The sequence below is a fragment of the Petaurus breviceps genome, unplaced genomic scaffold, assembly GCF_028583685.1.
Source record: "Petaurus breviceps papuanus isolate PSGF00001 unplaced genomic scaffold, PetGlider_PUasm1.0 90760, whole genome shotgun sequence".
Lineage (NCBI taxonomy): Eukaryota > Metazoa > Chordata > Mammalia > Diprotodontia > Petauridae > Petaurus > Petaurus breviceps.
Window position 1 is genome coordinate 12,576,960 of NW_027187338.1, and position 20,549 is coordinate 12,597,508.

General features: G+C 45.9%; 1 protein-coding gene across 8 annotated transcripts; it reads left to right on the top strand.

Moving 5' to 3' along the window:
* The first annotated feature begins 814 nt into the window (after positions 1-814).
* On the top strand, positions 815-20,062 carry PPIH (peptidylprolyl isomerase H). Of its 8 annotated transcripts, none has more exons than XM_069068170.1 (10): positions 815-954; positions 1,446-1,567; positions 3,023-3,046; positions 3,341-3,385; positions 3,507-3,549; positions 5,244-5,336; positions 8,797-8,884; positions 9,154-9,194; positions 9,461-9,550; positions 19,884-20,062. In XM_069068170.1, exons 1-9 carry the CDS (start codon positions 907-909, stop codon positions 9,527-9,529), a joined length of 573 nt encoding a protein of 190 aa, XP_068924271.1. In that variant the 5' UTR covers positions 815-906; the 3' UTR covers positions 9,530-9,550; positions 19,884-20,062. The 8 variants fall into 8 exon arrangements, with proteins under 8 accessions (XP_068924271.1, XP_068924273.1, XP_068924268.1 ...); XM_069068172.1 differs by having other exon boundaries at positions 819-954; positions 1,446-1,510; XM_069068167.1 differs by having other exon boundaries at positions 824-972.
* The last annotated feature ends 487 nt before the right edge of the window (positions 20,063-20,549 follow it).

Below are 20,549 nucleotides of genomic sequence, written 5' to 3' on the forward strand. Positions count from 1 at the left end.
CGGTGCTCTTACTTGCTGTGCTACCTGGCCGCCCCAATAAGCATTCATTAATTGCCTCTGTCTCAATTGAGAACAATGCAGCCAACTTCCTGGGCTCTTCTTTTGCCCTCCTCTAAGAGAAAATAATGATCTCCCTTGAAGAGGCATATGCCAGAATCCAGAGCTGTCCATGGCTCCCCTCCAGCCTCTTGTCTATACATTGAGGCATCCCATTGATATATCTTTAAGATACATAGTTTAGTGGCGTAGCACACTTCTTCAATATAGACCTTGTGGGTAGACATGATTGAACTGATGTGAAATGAGGTCTCCAAGAGATCGTATAGGAGCAAAAAGGGGGTTGTAAGCTTCTTGTACACAGGGGCCCCTGATTCTAGTAATAACTGTGGTTCCAGACCCCTCTAAATGCACCTAACCTCGTATTATACACCCAAACTCTCAATTTGTGTAGGTGTAAATTCCCTCTAAACATGTGAACCCCACACCTTCTCCAAGGCTACAGATAACATGCCAGGGACTTCATTTTAAGGGTTTGCCGAGTGCTTTGCACACAATAGGCTGGTAACAGATGTTTTTATGAGTTTTTTTTAAGGTTTGAGAATACATATGTGTGGGGGTGGGGCAGAGGAAAAAAAACCAAGATGGCAGCAGTGGCTTGGACAATCACAAAAGAAATGTGAGACACGTGTACAGGGTTCCTCCTTCCTAGGTCCTGGGTCCCCAAGGCCATTGGGCTACCGGGCCTCCGTAGCTCCGCCCCTTCGTTTTGGAGACTAGAAGCCCAGCCCGACCTCAGCCTAAGGGGCGGAGCCGGGCGCTCAGCATCCAGCGCGCCTGCGCCGCTGCCGGAGCAAATAAGTGACATTAGGAGCTGCGCCGGCCCGCTTCCGCTTCCGTGTCGAGATCATGGCCGTGGCAAATTCAAGCCCCGTCAACCCCATCGTCTTCTTTGATGTTAGCATCGGTGGCCAGGTGGGATGGGGGTGGATCCAGGCAGTCCAGGCTAGCTGGGAAAAGGGCTGAAGGGGGTTGCTGCCCGCTGCTTTGAAGGCGCGAGCGAAGCACGTAGAGCCTCGGGAACAGCATGGCGAAGGGGCTGAAGGCTCAAAAGCAGGCGGGACCAATGTATCCGGAAGATGAGGGGGAGAGGGCAGAGGAATGGGTGGGGCCACGGGCAGGACTACGCGCAGGACCTAGAAGCTTGAGGATGGGGTGGGGTGGGGAGCGGGCGGGACCATGCGGCTAGGAGATGGAGAGGGGTCAGAATCCAGGGTGGGTCCGACTGACCGCGACCTAGACGCTTGAGCCTGGGCAGAATGAATTAGTAGAACCAATATGGGGGAGGGGGGAAAATGGGACCGGGCCTAACGGGAGAGACCAGTGCCCGGGGAGAAAAAGGAGGGGATAACGTCACCGACACGGCTTGGCATTGCCCCGCCCTGCAGGAGGTTGGCCGAATGAAGATAGAGCTCTTTGCGGATATCGTGCCCAAGACGGCGGAAAATTTCAGGTCCGGGAACTACCCCCCACCCTCCATCCCCGAGTTCAGTGGGAAGGCAGGGCGTGGGTACGTGGGCGAGGGAAGGAGTCTAAGATCATGTAACCGTGTCCTTAACCTTGTCAGTGTCTGGTCTGTGCAGCCCATGTCTGGGAGGACGCAGCATCTCTCCCCTATGGTGCCTTTTTTGCCCGTAGCCTGCATTAGGGTATGAGCCCAGTAATGGGATTTCTGGGTAAAAGGGTATCATTAGTTATGCAACTTTTCTTACATAATTCCGAAAAAGTTGGGCCAACTCATGGTTTTAGTCGAAGCACTTTAGGATCTGTCTTCCCGGCATCTGCGTACTTGCCAGTGTGATTGATCTCATTTTGTCTCATCTGATAGTAATTTGGGGCAGTTTTTCAAATGAGATGTGGATGATTTACATGTCTTTGAAAACTGGCACATAGTAAGGAAGCGCTTAATCAATGCTGTCTTTCCACCTACTTATTTTTATCTGTTGGGAGTCATAGATGTGTGACAACATAATCTTAGAGATTTCTTTTACGATTATGATTCCAGAGCCTTGATGACTCAGTATTAGAGGTTTGCAGTAATTCTCTGTAGATTTTGGATGTTAGATTCTCAAATGATAGGTTTAATGAAAATATTTTTCTCATTCATATATTTTTCTTTTTCTGGTTGCATTATTTTTGCATAATTTTGTAGTTGAAATTGTCCATTTTGTTTTCTTTAATGTTCTGTCTGTATATGTTGCAGCTTGTTACAGATTGTTTCTTTAAATCACATTTGTGAAAGATGACCCTCTCATGCCCCTCTAATGTCTTTTTTGTGCAACATTTTATATTTAGATTGTTTTTTAGGATCAAGTTTTTGACTTGAAAGAAACTTCAAGGACCATGTGTTCCTCATTTTGCAGAAGGACAACCTTATCTGTAGGGAGGCTTTGTATCTCAGGTAATAAGTATCTGAGTCAGAATTTGAACACAGGTCCTCTGACTTGAGAGCCAGTGATCTTTCTTACCAGACTACTGTCCTGTTTTCTCAGTGCTTCCTAGCAAATAAAGAGTCCAATAATTTGTGTACTTGGAGTTGTTAAACATCAGATGATGTACTGATTTGATTCTAGGTTTTGCTGACCTAAGCGTTTTCATTCTACTTTTTTTGTATTTTCTAGCACTACATAGTTTTAATGGTTACTGCTTTGTATAACATAACTTGAACCTAGTTATGCCAAACACCCTTCACTCCTCCTTCTTTCCATTTTCTTCCAAGGTGATGTTTTTTGTTTTATTTTGTTTTGGTCTTGAGGTGAGAAGACCATCTGTGTGTTGTCTGTCTGTCTTTCTGTTCACAGTACCTGGGGGCAGAAAGGGAAGAACAGAGTCCCTATTGTTGTGTACCTGTCTCTAACATTTGTGATTATTTTGTTACTGTCATCTCCATATATGTGATTGCCTGTAAACACTGTCTGGTTGTGTGTACACACACACATACACACACACTTGTTCTTTCTTTCAGGCAATTCTGCACAGGAGAATTCAGGTTGGTCTACAAAACATTTATTTCCCTCACCATGGTGTGGGTGGGAGCCTCCTGCCCAAAGCTGGAGTCACTTCCCTTGGGAAGCTGCCATCAAGGCCTAGGAGAGCTGCTGGGATGAGGGATGGAGGCCTTTCCTATCACTCTTCTCTTAGTTAGTCACCCTATCTTCCTATTTCCCGAGAGGCAGTTTGAGGAGTTAGTGTGGTGGGTCTTTCTCCCAACTCTGGGGTGCTTTACAGATGGGTCTGTGATTGCTGCAGTCCCTCCATTTCTCATCTTTCTTCTTGGTTGTAGGAAAGATGGAGTCCCTATCGGATACAAGGGGAGCACTTTTCACAGGTAAGGTTTGGGGCTGCCAGTCACCACCTCCTTGGGTATGCCAGGGATACCTCCCTGTGTACCATGAGTCACTTTCTCCTTTCTGATTTTTCTCCTTTCTCTTTTTTGTCTTGTTTTTTAGGGTTATAAAAGATTTCATGATCCAAGGAGGAGACTTTGTAAATGTAGGTACTATGTAAGTTTGCCTTGTTCTAGCTTTGCCAGAGTTTTGCTTTACCCCCTCTGTAACTTACTGTCTGATATGCTAGAGAGGCAGTTATGAAAAGAGTGATTTGGGGGGAGGGGTGGTAGAGGTGGAGACTTTCTGTGCTGTTCACTTCCTTACTAAGTGAGGGAGAAGCTCTGAGGACATGCTGAGTCTGTTTCTCCTAATCGGCATTTGTTTAGTGTTCTGATGCATATTAGTCCTCTCAATCATTTCTCTTTCTCTACAGTAATCCACAGACCCCGTAACATTAAGCTTTGGCTCTGAGTTGCCCCCAGGCAGACCTCCCCCTCCCCTCAGTCCTGCTGTAGAACAGGATAGAATGCCATGGGGAAGTCCTTGAGGGGAGGCAAGGTTGAGTGGATGCTTTCCAGAGTCTAGGATGAGAACGATTTGTTTGGCTGCCTTCTCTGCCCTCACTTCTGGAGAGGAATGGAATATGCAACTGCAGGGATGGAGGGGTATGGGAACTACTGAGGAAATAATGGTGACGAGCTGATTTTTTCCTCCTCTTTATCCCAGACAAGAGCATGTGTAATGTAATGTGAAAGAGACCAGGGAGCCAGAGTGGAGATGGTTTTATTTGCTGGGTTTTGACCAATGCACAGGGAGTTTTAAGCCCAAATAGCTCTTGTACTGCTCTGGCTTTAATCCGGGTGCCCTCATATTCATTTGACAAACTTAAGTTGTGTGACAAGCTAAGACATGGACACTGCCCTGGTAGAGAGCTCACAGTCTAGCAGTAGGTAAAACACACACACCAACAGATAATTGTCATAGTCACTATGGCCTGATGTGCACTAGAAGTATGTAACACCAAGTGTTAACCTGGGTTATGTGTGCATTTGAGTTGAGCTTTAAAAGATGAGTACTTCCTGTCTCTGTCAGAGGGGCATACTTCATTCTGACTTCAGGTTTGTGGTGACCCTTTCTGATGTGTATGTAGGACCCAATCTCTTCTCCTCCCCAGTATTTGGGAGGCCTGTTCTATCTATTTCCCTAGTGGAGTGTTCAATTCCTGGGGTTCTCATTCCCTCTAGGACCCAAGCTCCTAACCCATTCACTCTATCTTCCCTGCTTCACATACTCTTGGATCCATCAGATTAGAAGCTTGACTGTGACCCATATACTTTTTTTTTTTTTAAAGCAATTGGGGTTAAGTAACTTGCTCAAGGTTACACAGCCAGGTGTTTCTGGGTGGATGCTAAGTCTCTTGAGTCCGGATTCAATCTCCAGGTCATCCCGACACGGGAACTGGTGCTCTTACTCACTGTGCTACCTGGCTGCCCCACAACCCATATACTTTTTATCTGTGATTCTGTGTGGTTTGGCGCTCTGTACTAGAATGGACTGTGTTAGATAGAAACTGATCATTGAAGAATTTCTAAAGCGAAAGCATCCAGTGGACTTTAAAAAGTCTTATTGATGCCTCTGGTTTGTAGCATTCTCCACTCCAAATTGAGCCCTGCCTTGTAGCAGAGAAGAAGAGTTCTGGTCACTTTATGTATTTTGACTGTGTATGCAGCATTCCCTACTTGTAATCTCCCGCCTCTTTCCTGAAAGCAGGGAGGTGGTAACTTTAGAATGTTCCTTTGAGATGTAATTTGGTATTCCTCCCTTGAGATCTTTTCTCCCTCTTCTCTCTCTGCTTAGGGAGATGGCACTGGAGTTGCAAGCATTTACCGGGGACCATTTGCAGATGAAAACTTCAAATTGAGGCACTCAGCTCCAGGTCTGCTTTCCATGGTATGTAGATCCAGTAGAGGTGTTGGAGGGTTGTTAAATGCTCATAAGTGTCTGAGCTTAGATTCGAACTCTGGTCTTCCTGACTCTGGGACCAGCTCTCAACTCACTGTGCCACTCAGCTGCTTCTTGTCCTTGGGGACAAGCTAACCCCCTACATGGGCAGTTCTGTGTTGTTTGGACCTGAGCTCAAACTCATCTGAGTAAGGTGGCCTTGAAAAAGTTGTGGCCAAGATCATTTTCTCCTTTGTTCTCCCATGTGCTCTCTTTGAGTCAGAACATGCCATTTGTTCTGTCACCTGGGGTCTCCCAGTAGGAAAGGATATCCTCGGGCCCACCCCTGCTCACACTGTGTCCAGTGGCATATCTGTAAGAGCTCTGCAGTAGCCAAGCACAGCAACAACCTGCCACCTTTCCCTTTGTGGAGTGGGGTGGAGGTTGTCCTGGCAGTGCCTCTGTAGAGGTCAGGTGCTAGTGATGCCAACAGATAAAACCCAAAGATGACTCTAGACCCTGTCATTGAGTGTTGGCTAAATGGTGGCTCTCCCATTGAGCCCCTGCTGTTTTCCAAGCCCTGGGTCTGGAGCTGTGAAAAATAGCAGTTCAGTCCAGCAGGTTAAATGACTTTCCCAGGGTATAGTTAAATGTCTGGAGCAGTATTTTAATTTAGGTCTTCCTGACACAAAGTCCAGCATTCCACCCACTGTGCTGCCTCTGAAGTTACAAGGGGGTGGGAATCAGTGAAGGCATCTTAGAAGAGATAGCATTTGACCAGGGCTTAAAAGATTAATAGAGAGTTTGATCACTAGAGTGGGGAGAAGGACATTTTAGGCTAAGAGTTTAGAGCATCGGGAAAGTGTGGGACATATACAGTAGAGAGTGAGTGGTCCAGATGAGTTGGGATGTTGACTATGTGAAAGGGGTGTGTTATGAACTCAGGAGAGTGGTATCAAAGCCAGGTTAGGCAGCTTGAACTTGGTACCATAGGTCCCAGGGAACTGGTGAGTGGTTTTGGGTGGAGAAGTGAAATGACCAAAAGGAGGTAAGTCATAAGTCTGATGGCAGAATAGAGGATAGACAGAAGGCCAGGAGAGAGGCCCAGTGGGAAGTGGTTACCACAGGAAAGACGGTGGTGGTGAAGGCCTGTGTGGTGTTGCCAGTGGGAATGGAAAGGAGTGGGCAGAGAAGAGCGTAGAATGGGGAAATAGAGTCAGTAGGATTTGGTTATTGATTGACCACCATGTGGGGTGAGAAAGAAGAAGAGAGCAAGGATCATCCCAGAATTGAAGACACGGGAAACCCAAGTGTCAGTGCCATCTGTGGCACTGACAGAGATAGTAAAATCATAAGGACAAGCGGGTTTAGAGGGGAACATGACAAACTCCATTCTGGACGTGTTGAGGTTAAAGTACCAATGGGGGCATCCTTTAGAAATTTCCTTTAGGTAGCTGGGTCTGGAAATCTGGAGCTCAGGAGAGAGTCTAGGGTGAAGATCCATTTGGTAATCATCTCCTGAAGTCCAAAGAGTGAATGAGATTTATCAAGGGACAGAGTGTAGAGAGAGATGGACAGAAGGCCAGGGCTATAACCAAAAAATGTTTATTAAGTGCCTCCTTTGGGTCAGGGGCTGTGCTAAGCATTGGGGTAGAAAAGAAGCAAAAAGTCGCCCCTGCCTTCAAAGAGCTTATGTTCTAATGGCCAAGAAGACTTATGTACAACAGTAAATACAAGACCCAGAGGAGACTGAAGGTGGCTTTAGAGGGGAAGTCATTGACAGCTGGGAGGAGCCTAGGAAAAATCACCTGTAGAAGTTGGTTCTTGGCTGCGTTTTGAAGAGGTTAGAATGGGGAGCATTCTACGTACTTGGGCAGCCAGTGCAAAGACACAGATGAGAGAGAGCATCCTGTGGGAGGCAAAACTAGTAGGAGGCTAGCATTGCTGAGTCCTGGAGTATGTCTGGGAGGGGGAAGGAGGGGATGTCTGGGAAGGCTGGAAAGTGGGGAGAGAGGACAGATTATTGAGGTCTTAGCCAACAGAAGTTGGTAGTTGTTCCTAGAAGGAGCCACTGAGGTGTACTAAGTGGATGACCTGCTCAGACTTGAGCTTTACAATATGCCTTTGGCAGCTGAATAGAGAATGGACTAACGTAGGGAGACCAACCAGCAGTAGTAAGTCTAGGCCTGATGTACCGAGGGGCGCCTAAACTGGTGCTGGCTATTGGGTGGAGAGAAGGGGACAGATGTAAAAGTTGTAGAGACAGAAATTATAAGAATCTCAGGAAACACTGATCTGAAGATGCCAAGAAGAAGAGCCTAAAAAAGCAGAAGGAATAGTTAGAAGAAAAGGACTAGAACCAAGGAGACCTGTAGTATCTTGAAAGCCAAGGTAGGAGGAGATACCCAAAATAGGTTAGTGGAAGAGGGTCAGGAGCCATGGTGTCTGAGAAGGCCCTTGAATGGCCATTGGATTTGCTGACCAAGGCATCCCTGGTGACCTTTGAGAGAATATTTCAACAGATTTGTGACAGAGGAAGCCAGTCTACAAGGGGTTGAGGAGCGAGTGGGTGGGGAGGAAGTGAAGTTTCTTAGTATAAGCAACTTTATCAAGAAGTTCAGTGGTAAAGAGGAAGAGAGAGATGGAGTGGTTAGCAGCTGGACATAAAGGAAGGATCAAGAGAAATCTTTGGATTCCCCAGGGTATAGTTAAATGCTGGAGCAGTATTTTAATTTAGGTCTTCCTGACACAGAGTCCAGCATTCTACCCACTGTGCTGCCTCTGAAGTTAAGGGGGTGGGAATCATCGAAGGCATCTTAGAAGAGATAGCATTTGACCAGGGCTTAAAAGATTAATGGAGAGTTTGATCGCTAGTGGGGAGAAGGACATTTTAGGCTAAGAGTTTAGAGCATCGGGAAAGTGTGGGACACATACAGTAGACAGTGAGTGGTCCAGATGAGTTGGAGTGTCGACATGTGAAGGGGTCTGTCTGGGAGGAGGAATGAGGAATTGGATTCAGGAGACCTGTCAGTGTTAATAAGCTGATAGGAAGGAATAGTTGGAGAGGGAAGGATTACTAGAGGAAGGTCCTGGTGGAGACAAGAAGCAAGATCAAGGACCTAGGTAGTATCCAGAATCGTGGGTAGGAAGAGCCCTTTATTTGAGACAAGAGAATGGGTGATGAGGCTGGGAAATCCTGAGGAGTGGGAGAAGGGAGTTGAGGTAGCATATCTAGTGACCTCAGGCTTTTAACAAAGTAAAAATACAGCATGAAGCATAAAGACAAAGCAGAATGTGTTACCTCTGCCTTCCAAGAGCTTACAGTCTAGTTGAGACATCAGGGCCTAAGTAAATCACCAGAGTTCCTTTCTTGGGCCTTAGGTCCACAGGTGCCCAGCCCTCCTTGTAGGACATAGGCAGCCCTGTTCTCCTTTGGCTTCTCACTACAGCTTTACTTAATTTAAATCAGGCAAACAGCGGCCCCAGTACCAATGGCTGCCAGTTCTTTATCACCTGCTCTAAATGTGACTGGCTGGATGGGAAGCACGTGGTGTTTGGTGAGTACAGGTTTCACACCTCTTGGCCTGCTGGCTTGGGCTTCCCGGGAGTGGGCTGTTCCTGGAGCTGTCATCTGCCACCTCCATTGATGGGCTGTCTCCACCTCCAGGTCCTGAAGGGGCCTGAAATGCAGAGTTTGCTCTCTTCTGGATATGGCCTTTCTGCCACGGAGCCACTGGGCTTCTTCAGAGCCAGCTGCAGAATGGGGGGAGAGATGCGGAGAGAGCGCACAAGAAACAATATCATTTAGCTCTGATTCTTTCCGCAGGAAAAATAATTGATGGACTTCTAGTGATGAGAAAAATTGAGGTAAGTGTATTTTGGCTTCTTGCCTTAAGGACACTGTCAGGATACTTTGTGTTTTAAAGCTGATCCCAGAGTACCTCAGTTTCTTCATCTGTAAAAAGGGAAATTTACATCTTCCTGGTCGAGGCTTCCAGCCTCCATTGTCTTTCTGAGACACCCACAGTGAATGTGAGGGTATACACTGTATGGAACAGTTCACAGTGTCCTTAGGACCAGAACCACAGTGCAGCAGGTGTTGGCTCATTTGGGCTATGCTTCCTTTCCCCTAGAATGTTCCCACTGGACCCAACAACAAGCCCAAGCTTCCTGTGGTCATCTCCCAGTGCGGGGAGATGTAATGGCAGTCACTGCTGAATCAGGTAAATAGCACTTTTTTTTCCACCTTAGCTAGACTGAACCAAGTATGTTGAACACCCCCATTCCCACCCCATGGAGCTTAGAACCCCCAGGAGGTAAACTGGGAACCACCACAAGCATGAGAATGAATGAGACTGTTGAGAAGAGAATGTGTTTCTGCCTTTAATGCTGTTGTCTCTCAGGAGGGGGAAGCCAAGGCTTCTTGGGACTCTCCCTTGCCCCTGGTCCTTGAAATGATCACTATAGTAGTTGACCTTTATGGAACATTTTCAGATTGAATAATACATTATTTTATCTGGGTCTTAGAACGACTCTGGGAGGCTACATGAATTATCCTCATCTGGAAAATAATAACTAGCATTTGTATAGCGCTTTAAGGTTTGTAAAGCGCTTTACAAATAATAATAATCATTAATAAACTGACATTTATTTAGTGCTTACTCTGTACCAGGCACAGTGGTGAGAAGTTTTACAGATATTATCTCATTTGATCGTCACAACAACCCTTCCAGGCAGGTACTGTTACCCCCATCTTATAGAGGAGGAAACTGAGGCAGCCAGCAGTGATGCGCTTTGCCCAGGGTGACACAGTAAGTGAGGCCTAATTTGAACTCAGGTTTTCCTGACTCCAGGCCAAGTGCTTTGTCTATGGCACTCCAGCTGCCCAGATGAGGCATTTAAGACCAAGAAGTTACCTTGTGCAGGCTCATACAGCTTAGTAAGTTTCAGAAGTAGGTTGCAAATTCAGATTTTCCTGATTCCAAGTTCATCACTTTTTTTTAATATTGTCCTACTTTTTCCTAGTACCCCTCCCATATAACTGTCCCATATAACAGAGAGCTATCCCATAATAACAAATAGTATCTTTTCTTTTAAAGACAAAAAGAAGAAAAAGAAGGTTCAGTCAATAAAAAAAAATCAACAAAGCCAATCAGTCTATTGAAAAAGCTGGATTCACTCACGGGCAACCAAGTGATCCCAAGCCAGAGTCAGAGCATGACTTGGTGTTCTCCCTATTCACATGAACCTTTGGTTTTTTCCTCTCTGTCTCTCTCTTGTCCATGCCTTTGGCTAAACTATAGAAAACCAACGGCAACAAAAGATGTTTGTGCTTTTCTTATTCCACTGGTTTTTGTTTCATGTTATTTCATCTATGTCTTCCATGTTTCATTGTTCTTCCCATTTTTAATATTTTAATCATAGTTATATGTGAATACATCATGGTTATGTAGTCATTCCCCAGTTGCTGGAATGCTACAAGTAGAGGTTGTTCCTAGTTTTGAATGTTTTACAGATTTAGAATTCCTTTTTCCAATCATTTTTTCTTCCATCTTTCCCTCTGCCTGGCATCCCCTATACCTACCTGATCTCTAGTCCCCCAGAACCTTTTGTCCTCACTCCTGCATTGTCTCTAGTCTCTTCCCAGCTTAGCTCTCCACTATCCTCGTCTCCTGGTATCAGCTATGACTTGCTAGACCCCAGACTTGGATTATTCCCACACTCCACTGTCTGCTCCTATGTGCATACTACTGAATGGAGCTGGAGAAGATCATGAAACTCAGTTCCACTGTGAATTGGTTACTTCATTTCGACTGAGCCCTCACTGCAGCAAGGCAGTTGTCTTATGCCTCTAATCAGTCCACTGTCCCACTTGTCAGTGAGGCCATTCCAGACCTTTTTGTGTCTTCTTTAGCCCTCCATGGTACCTGCCTTTCATGACTCTTTTAGCTGAGAACCTTGCCCTTTATCAACCACTCTTGTGCCTTGTATCTCATCTCACTCAGAGATCTTCTCCCACTCTTTCTCCCTTCATTTGCACATGAAGAGGCCTTTCTCCTTGCCAAGGAAAACATCTCTACGCACTTCTTTGATCTAATTCTATCCTGCCTTTTCCAACAGATGGTCCTCTCTAGCACCCCCAGTCTTTCACTGATCTTCCCTGTCTGTTGCCTACAAACACACCCGTGTCTCCCTCATCCTTAACACTCCCCAGCCTTCCATCATCACTAGCTATCTCCTTATGTTTCTTCTCCCTTTGATGGCTAACATTCTTGAAAAGGCTAACTACAATTGGTGCCTCCACTTCCTTTCTTTTCACTCTCTTCTGCAGTCTGACTTCTCACCTCATCATTCTACCAAAACTTCTAGTGACCTTTTCTCAATCCCATCCTTTTCTGACCTGACCTCTCTTCAGCCTTTGACGCTGTCTGTCACCACCTCCTTGATATGCTCTTCTTTTTAGCTTTTCCTGATGGTGATCTCTCCTGGTTCTTCTACCTGTCTGACCATTTCTCAGACTTTTGTTGGATCTTTATCCAGGTCATGCCCAGTAGCCATGGATGTTCCCCAAGGATCTGAACTAGGCTCTCTTCTCTTTTCCCTCTAACCTATCTTGTTTGATAATATCAGTTCCTTTGGCTTCATTTATCATTTCTTTGCAGGTAATCCTCACATCTGTTTGTCTGTCCCTGACCTCTCTTCTGATCTACAGGTTCCCCTCACCAGCTGCCTGTTGGACTTGTCACGTATATGTCCTGACCTGCAGACATCTCATAATCAGAATGTCCAAAACAGAAAGCATTATCTCTCCCCTCAAATCCTCCCTTCTTTAGAACTTCCCTATTACTGTGTAGGTCAGTTATGAGCTGTGAGCCATCTAGAACCAGGCAGCAGACCAGATTTGACCTATGGGCCATAGTTTACTGATCCCTGATCTAGGTGGCTACCATTCCACTAGTTACCCAGGCTCACAACCTCAGCACCATCCTTGACTCCTCATTTGCATTTAACCAGTGTATTGAACCTATTACCAAGTCCTACAGTTTATACCTTCAAAACCTCTATCCCTGATGTCTGCTTCTGTCTACTCACAGCTGATGCCTCTGTGAAGGCAATCTTTTCCTCATGCCTAGTACTGTCTTATTGTTGGCCTCTCCCCACTCTATTCCATACTCCACAAAAGATCTTTCTAAAGTGTAGGTCTGACCATTTCACCTCATTACTCCCCATTACTTCTAGGATCTAATAGAAAATCCTTCAAATCTGGCCTCTTCCTACCTTCCTAGTCTAGCAACACCAGCCTCCTTGCTGTTTCTTGAATGAGACACTCCATCTCCTGATGCCATGCCATGCTGTTAGCTGTCCCTCAGGCCTAGGATGCTCTATACCTACACCTCCACATCTTAGTCGTACCTGGCTTCAAGACTAGGCTCAGGTTCCATCCTATGTAAGAAAAGCATCCTGGTTACCACCCCCCTCTGGGTCCTCCTCTCTGAGATTACCTCCCATTTACACCGTATGTCTAGTGGTGAGAATGTGACCGCCTGGGGCAGAGACCAGGTTTTTGCCTCTTTGCATCCCCAGTACTTAACTGACAGAGTGTCTACCATACAGTAAACACTTAATACATGCTTATTGATTGACTTATCCAAACGTAGAATTTATTGTGGTCTATGGTTTTAGGTGGAACTCTGAGTCCCTTTCCATCTTGCACATAAACAAGTTTTATAATTCATTGGATGATTATTATGTTCCTAAGTTTTTGCCATTGATTTGTTTATCAAACATTGGTAAGTAGAATCATTGACATTCAGTCATACATTCAGCTCCACACCACACCACACTTCTTTTGTCTGTTCATATGGTAGGTTTTTGTGTCCAGTGCTAGTTTTTGTAATTACTTTTCTATAATAACTACCAAAAATTGGTAGGTAGTTCTTTTCCATGGTTCCTCTTCCTAGTCCTCCCCTTCTGTTTTTCTATATGAATTTTGTTATGACTTTCTATAATATATGTAGTGGCCTGTTTTATTTTGTCTGGTTTTGCATTAAGTCTACAAGTTAATTTTCAGCTTACTGATGTTTTCATTATATTGCTCTACTCCTGCATAGGAAATGTTATGGGTCCTTCTGCTCCTCCTCCAGATATAAGTATACTTGGAATTTGGAATAATCACCTTTGAAAGAATGTAAGCCCCTGAGGGCAGGGACTATTTTTATTTTTGTCATTGTATTTCCCAGAACCTAGCACAGTGCCTGGCATATAGTAGGTGCTTAATTAATGTTTATTGATTAAGTCCAACCTTTCAGTAAGAACCAAGCTTTCCTCCCAGTTCTTATGGGTTTATTCAACTATTCCAATTCATAATTCTATATTGACTGCCTGCCAAACACATGGTGTTCTGCTTGGACACGCCATAAGACACACAGAAGTACAAGCATCAAAGTTTGGCCCTCAAGGAGTTTCTTGAGTAATTAGGGTAAAAAGATGCACAGTTTAGGTGAGGGAGGCTCGGTCTGCCCTGGGGTCAAGAAGGCCTGAGTTCAGGTTCTGATTGGATCCATTCTTGCTCTCTGACCCTAGGCAGGTCCCTGAATCCCTCAGAGCACTTCTCCACAAGAGGCTTCCTTCCTGCACTACTGAAATCATAGATCCAGGTGCTCCCTTACCACTCTGTTCCCTGCCCCCCCCATATAACTCCATTAACTCATTGTATGGGCCTTGGTGGTGATGGGGGAGTGGAAACTGGGTACTAAAGGGGTGGAAGGATTCCACTAGATTCACAGCAAAAGGGAATGTTCCTGGCAGGTGGACCAGCATGTACCATGGTACATAAGGAGGGAGTCACAAGGTAGACTCGGAACCCCAGTTGGAGGAGATGAGCTGAATGGCAGGTAGCCAGTGTGCCTCTCCTGGTAGATCTGGGTTGTAGCCTGGCCTTTCTAGCCTGGGATCTTTGAGCTGGCGCTCTGCTCTGCTCTGCACCTCTCTCCCGCTCCTCAAGCTGGCTTCTCTGCCCAACAAGTGTCCATAAGAAAACCTTGTCCCTTAAGTTGCTATGGCTAATTGGAGACAAGCTCTATCTTGACTGCTGGGGACACAGGTTTTTACTTAGTGCTGATTGGAGTAAGGAGACCTGAGGACTAAGGGGAAGATAAACATAATAGTTGAGTTTTAACCTGTGGAGGTGAATTCTGGGGCGAGAGCCATTCTGGAAGGACCTGGGTATGGACTGGGTGTAGCACTGCTGCTTGCCCCCAGTTTGACCTTGGGTAGATACTTTCCTTCTCTGGACTTGAGAGTAGGGGATAGACTAGGTAATCTCTAGTAGTCTTTACTCCTGTTCTCAATTCAGTATCTAGGAAAATAGAAGGAAAGTCAAGCCAAAGATTAGATAGACCTTTGAAATCGATAGGGAGAAGGTACTCAGTCTCAGAAGGATGGATGGCCCCTCCCTATCTGACAGTACTGGAACAGGGCTTCACATTTTAGGCAGGTGGGCCAGGAAGCCTTGGTCCAGTCTTGCAGGACCTCTAGTGTTTTTCTAATGCCATAGAGTAGATCATTGTATCAGGAAGAGGGTGAACTCTTCAGTTTGGTCTAACAAGGGCTAGCTGTAGATCCGTTCTCAGTCTCTTTCAAACTCCTTGAGCCCTCTGTAGCCTCTGACTCTGTCCATCACCATCTTGTGCGTGCTTTTTTTTCTCTAGGTTTCTGTGACATTACTCTTTCCTGGTTCTCCTCCTAGCTTTCTGACTGCTCCTCTGTCTTTTTTGCTGTCTCTTCATCCAGGTCACTCCTGATCAACTCTGTCTGTCTGTCCTGGGTGCTCCTCTCTTTCTCTGTGCCCATTTCATTTGGTGATCTCAACAACTCCCTAGGATTTAATTATCATCTCTATGCTAACGATTCTTAACTCTCCTTTTCTATCTCTAACCTCTCTCCAGCCTCTAGTCTCACATCTTCAGCTGCCTTTTAGGTATCTCAGACTGGATGTTCTTTAGGCATCCAAAACTCAACATGTCCAAAACTGAACTTGTTCTCTTTCTCCCCCAAACCTTCCCCCCCAACTTCTCTCTAATATCAAGGGTACGGTCATCCCCCCAGTTACCCCAGCTTGCAACCGAGGTGTCTTTCCTGACACCTTACTCCCTTTCATCCTCCAGATGCAATGAGTAGTCAGGTGCTGTTGTTTACACCTTTCTAAGGGTTCTCATATATGTCCCCCTCACTCCTCTGACACTGCTGCCTCTCTGGGGCAAGCCTCCATCATCTCACACGTAGACTCTTGGAGTAGCTGCTGGTGAGTTTCCCTACCTCAAGTCTCCCTATTCCATTCCATCTTAAATTCAGCTGTCCAATTGATCTCCCTAAAGCACAGGTCTGACCATGTTAACTTCTTTGGCTCCCTATTGCCTCTGGGATCAAATATAGGATCCTCTGTTTGGCTTTAAAATCACTTGATTACTTGACCCCTACCTTCCTTTCCACCCTTCTTATACTTCTTCCTTCCCCCACTCCTTCCATGTAACCTTGGATCCAGTGACACCAGGCCTCTGGCTGTTTCTCAAATGACACTTTTGCATCCCCTGACTCCTAGTGTTTTCACTGGTTGTTCCCATGCCTGGAACACTCCCTCTCTTCATCTCCACCTCTGAACTTCCTGCAAGTCTCAGCAAAAATCCCCCCTTCTACAGGAAGACTGCTGACCCGTCTCCATTCTGGTGCCTTCCCTCAGGTGATTTTATCCCATATGTAGCTCCTTGCACATTAGATTGTGGCCTGCTTGAGGGCAGCAACTGCCTTTTGCCTTTCTTTGTAACCCGACTTAGCACAGTGCCTGACACATCAAGATGCTTAATAAATGCTAGTCGACTGATGCACTGCTCCCTGCAGTGTCCTCTGCTCAGCACTGGAGATAGATGCCTTCCTCTCAAAGGCCTGATCATTGAACAGAGGTCAGGGTGAGAAAGACAAATGCAGGATAGACGAAGACAAAAACAATGATGGCAAAGAGGGGAAAGAGATGGGTGTCTAAGTCCAGGGAGAATGGGAGAAATGTGAGAAGGGAGACATCATTCGTGTGTTCGTGTGTCTGGGTATTGGGGAGATAACCGAGGGAAGGTTCCAGAGGGGAACCAGCACCTTTAATTCTCTCAGTAGTTGCTAATATTCCTATCCAGCCACTGACCTCTCTGCTGGCTTCCTTTCTTGCATCTTTAACTTCCCTTCAGAAAACATGGAATTGTATGTTCAATAGATGTATTAAATTCAACATGTCCAAGACAGAATTCATTATCTTTTCCCCTAAATCAGGGGTGGGGAACCTGTGCCCTCAAGGCCTTTTTTTAAGGGTTTTGTTCTGTGAAGTTTGGATTCAAAAAAAGGGCTGCACTTGAGGACCTAGAGAGCCACATGTGGCCTTGAGGCCACACTCTGGAGGAAACTCCATTTATTCCCTGTCATCTCCAGGATCAGATACAAAAAGGGGGCATGTAGTCTGGTGTAGGAGGGTAAGTATTGTTTCTTGAACTTCCGGGAAGTCAGCTATCTAGGGCAGAGGTGGGGGACCTCCAGCCTCGAGGCCACATGTGGTTCTCTAGGTCCTCAAGTGTGGCCCTTTGACTGAATCCAAACTTCACAGAATAAATCCCCTTAACAAAAGAATTTGTTCTGTAGAACTTGAATTCAGTCAAAAGACTGCACCCAAGGGCCTAGAAGGCCACATGTGACCAAGGCAGCAGGTTCCCACTTCTCTCCTTGTTTTAGGAGAGAAGATAATGAATTCTGTTCCAGACTAACCTATTACTATAAGGATACCACCATCCTCTCAGTCCCTCAGACTTCCAGCCCAGGAGTCATCCTGGACTATCTCTCACTGTCCTCCATATCCAGGCTATTTCCAAGACTTTCGGGTTTCACCTTTGCAGCCTCCTTTTCTCTTCTCTGACACTATATCCCTTATAGTGCAGGCCCTCATCCACTCACCTGGACTACTGCACTAGCTGCTGGTGGGTCTGCCTGCCTCAGGTCTCTTCCCATGCCAATCCATCCGCCATTCAGACACAAACATGATTTTCCTGAAGCTCAGGTCTGATCATGTCATCCGCATTCTCGGAAAACTCCAGTGACTGCCTGTCGTCTCCATATCAAACATAGAATAATCCCTCGGTATTCAGTCCTTCCTAACTCAGCCCCCCCCGTTTCTCCAGTCGTCGTCTTAAGTGTCCCAACATGAATTCTCCAGTCCCGTGCCGTTGGTCTCCTGGCGTTCCTCAGACGAGACACTTTGGGCATTTCTTCGTGCCTGGAATGTCCGCCTTCCTGCCCCCCTGCCTTCCCTGTTTGTTCTTGGGTGTGCTTGTCTCCCCTGTGACATTGTGAATTCGGGGAGGGCAGGGGCTGGCTTTTGCCTTTCTTTGTATTCCTAGAGCGTAGCCCGCGCTCCGCTTACTCAATAAAATGCTTCTTGATTGGCCTCGGTTGGGCCACGAAGGGACAGGGAGACCTTGGGCAGTAAAATGGACGACACTGATATATGCACTTCACATGCTTTATATTTGAGTGTCACAATAACCATACTAAGTTTTACAAGTATTAGGTCCGTTTTACAGATAAGTTCTGAGTGAGGTTAAATGGCTGACCCATGATCACAGAACTAGTAAGTGGGGAAGTGGGTTTGGAACCCCAGTCCAGTGTGGTTTCCACTTGATAAAGATTTCCACAAAGCAAGTCCCTTTCCCTCTATGGGACTCAGCTTCTTCCTCTGTCAGAAGCACGGGTTGGGAATAGATGATCTCTCAGATAAACTTTTGCTCTGGATCTTAAGAGTCTATGATAGCTAATTGCTCTCCACATGGGCTTTTGACCATTCTTAAACTTAGAGACTCATCTCCTATCTTGGGCCCATTATAAAGGCCACACCTGCAAGACTGAGCAGGTCTGAGTCCTTGGGCTGTGGGATATAAGGAATCCTTCATTTTTCTAAAAATGAAAAAGCTTGCCAGAGGCATGAAGTTCTGGCTGCTCTCAGTTGGCAGCCTGAGTTGCTAAGAGAACAGAATACCTGCAGCACCTTGTTTTGAGGGACTGGAAGAACAAGAAGACAAGCAGCCCTTGGGGTGATGGTAGCAATGTTCCCTTATGCCACCAGTCTGGGCAGATTCCCTTCCATTTACCTTTCTGTACCTGCCTCCTACTCCTTGGGGAGAATGTGAAGGTGGATATCAGGCCTGGGGTGGTGGGGGTTTCATGTGAAAATAGGGGTCCAGGGCACACTGGAGGTTGGGCATTTCTTCAACAAATAAACACTTGTTTGTGCAATGTAGAATTCTAGAATGTAAAAAAAAAAAGACTAAAATAGGAAGAAAGGTCATCTGATCCTGGCCTTTGTTGTGTAAATGGGTAAATTGAAGCCCAGAAATGGGCAATGACTTTTCCAAGACGATATGTTTAATGGGGGACAAGGTTTGAACCCAGGTCTCCTGCCTCCTGGAACAGAATATTCTTTACAATACACTGTACTGCCATATGTTAGAAGCTCTGGTTTACTGGAGACCCTGAGGCCAGGGTCTGCTCCCAGAGGTTATTTTGGGTTTAGGCCAGGCCTGCTGGGTGGGATAGGATCCAAGCGGGTTTAGCCTGACCTCACTTGAGGCATTATCCAGTTCAAAGTCAACAAATATTTTCAAAATTGTGAAGCAGGCTCAGGGATTTGGATCCTGACACAGGCCTAGCCTGTGCCCCAGATCCAGCCAGCCCCACCCAAGGGACTGCTTGCAGTGTAAATAGTAGCCATTACTGTGGGGCAAGAGACATTTGTTCTGCATTTTGCAAAGGCTAAAGGGCCACTTTATGGCCCACTAGCTGGGGACCAGAATTCAAACCTGAACCTCCACTGTTATTCCAAAGCTGTTAGAAGTTGTGTTTAGGTAAGAAGGAACTGATTCAGGCAGTCTGCCTTGATTAAGCAATTGCTGGGTGCGTGGCCACCTGGGGTTAGGGAAAGGAAGGGTGGGGCCATTCCTTTCTCTTTTCCTGCCCCTCCCATGGGATCAAACTCTGACTCCAGTCTTGGGGCTTTTTGCTAAAGTTTGCTGAGGTTCTTATCCTAAACCCTGCCAAGCTTTACCCCAATTAGGCTCTGCCTCACCCTAGGATTTCCCTCTGGCAGGAATACTTCCCCTACTTTCTATTATTTCCCCTCTTCAGGCAGGTTGTTAAGCCTTGATAATAGCTGTTAATAATAGTTGGGGCTCTTAAAGAAAGCTAACAACATGCATTATCCCATAACCCATCGAGTCACCCACTACAGACTGAGGTGTCCCCGTTTTATAGATGAAGAAACCAAACTCAGTAAAGTTCGATTTGGCCCGGGGCCCATAGTGACAACAGAACTAGGATTGAGCCTTGCTCTTACGACTCCCGAGGTCAGTATTCTTTCTTTTACACTGCTTCCCATGAGCACAGACCTCAGAGCTGGCCAGGTTCATCCCATCTGTTGAGGGTTGTTTCCTTCCATTGGCCCCCACAGAAGTCCTGTTTCTCTTCTTTTAGGGTTCCTTTTGCCCCGGTGAAGCTCCTGAGAAGATGGGGCCTCCCACCTTGCTTCCTTGGTAACTGCCTGCCTTTGTGATCAAGAGATAGGACCTGTCATGGATTCAGGACCCCAAGCCTTTTTTAAGTTTTCAACTGTAAATAAAGCTTGTGTTTTGGTTGTCTTTTTTTTTTTTAAACTCTAAGGGAAGCCTCAGTCTGTTTACTCAAACTAAGCTAGACATGCTGGACTAACTGTGGTTTCACCTTCTAGCCAGCATCTTTGTCTCTCTTTTCTAGGCAACGCTGCCATAGCTATGCAACATAGCCTAACTGAGGAAGAAGACAGCTGGTAGAAATGTGTTCCAGGCATAAGGTTTTCAGTTTTCTTCCATTCCTACCACGTTTCTCCTGTTTCATCCTTTAAATAAGGAACCATGAGAATAATAGAGGAGGATTCAAAAGAGGAATTCCAAAGGAAGGCTTAGGGTTTTAAGAAGTGTCAAGTCTGCAATTGTCCTTCAGGCAGAAAAGAAGCGATTTCTCTGTAAGGCTTCCTTTAAGACCATGGGAAAGAGCCAGAGTCTGAGTAAAGAAGCTGCAGGTGATAGGATGAAAATTAGCTAGAGTAGTTTGGAAGGCCAGAAGTCTGCAATAAAAGAACTAGGTTAAAGCTTAGTCATTGGG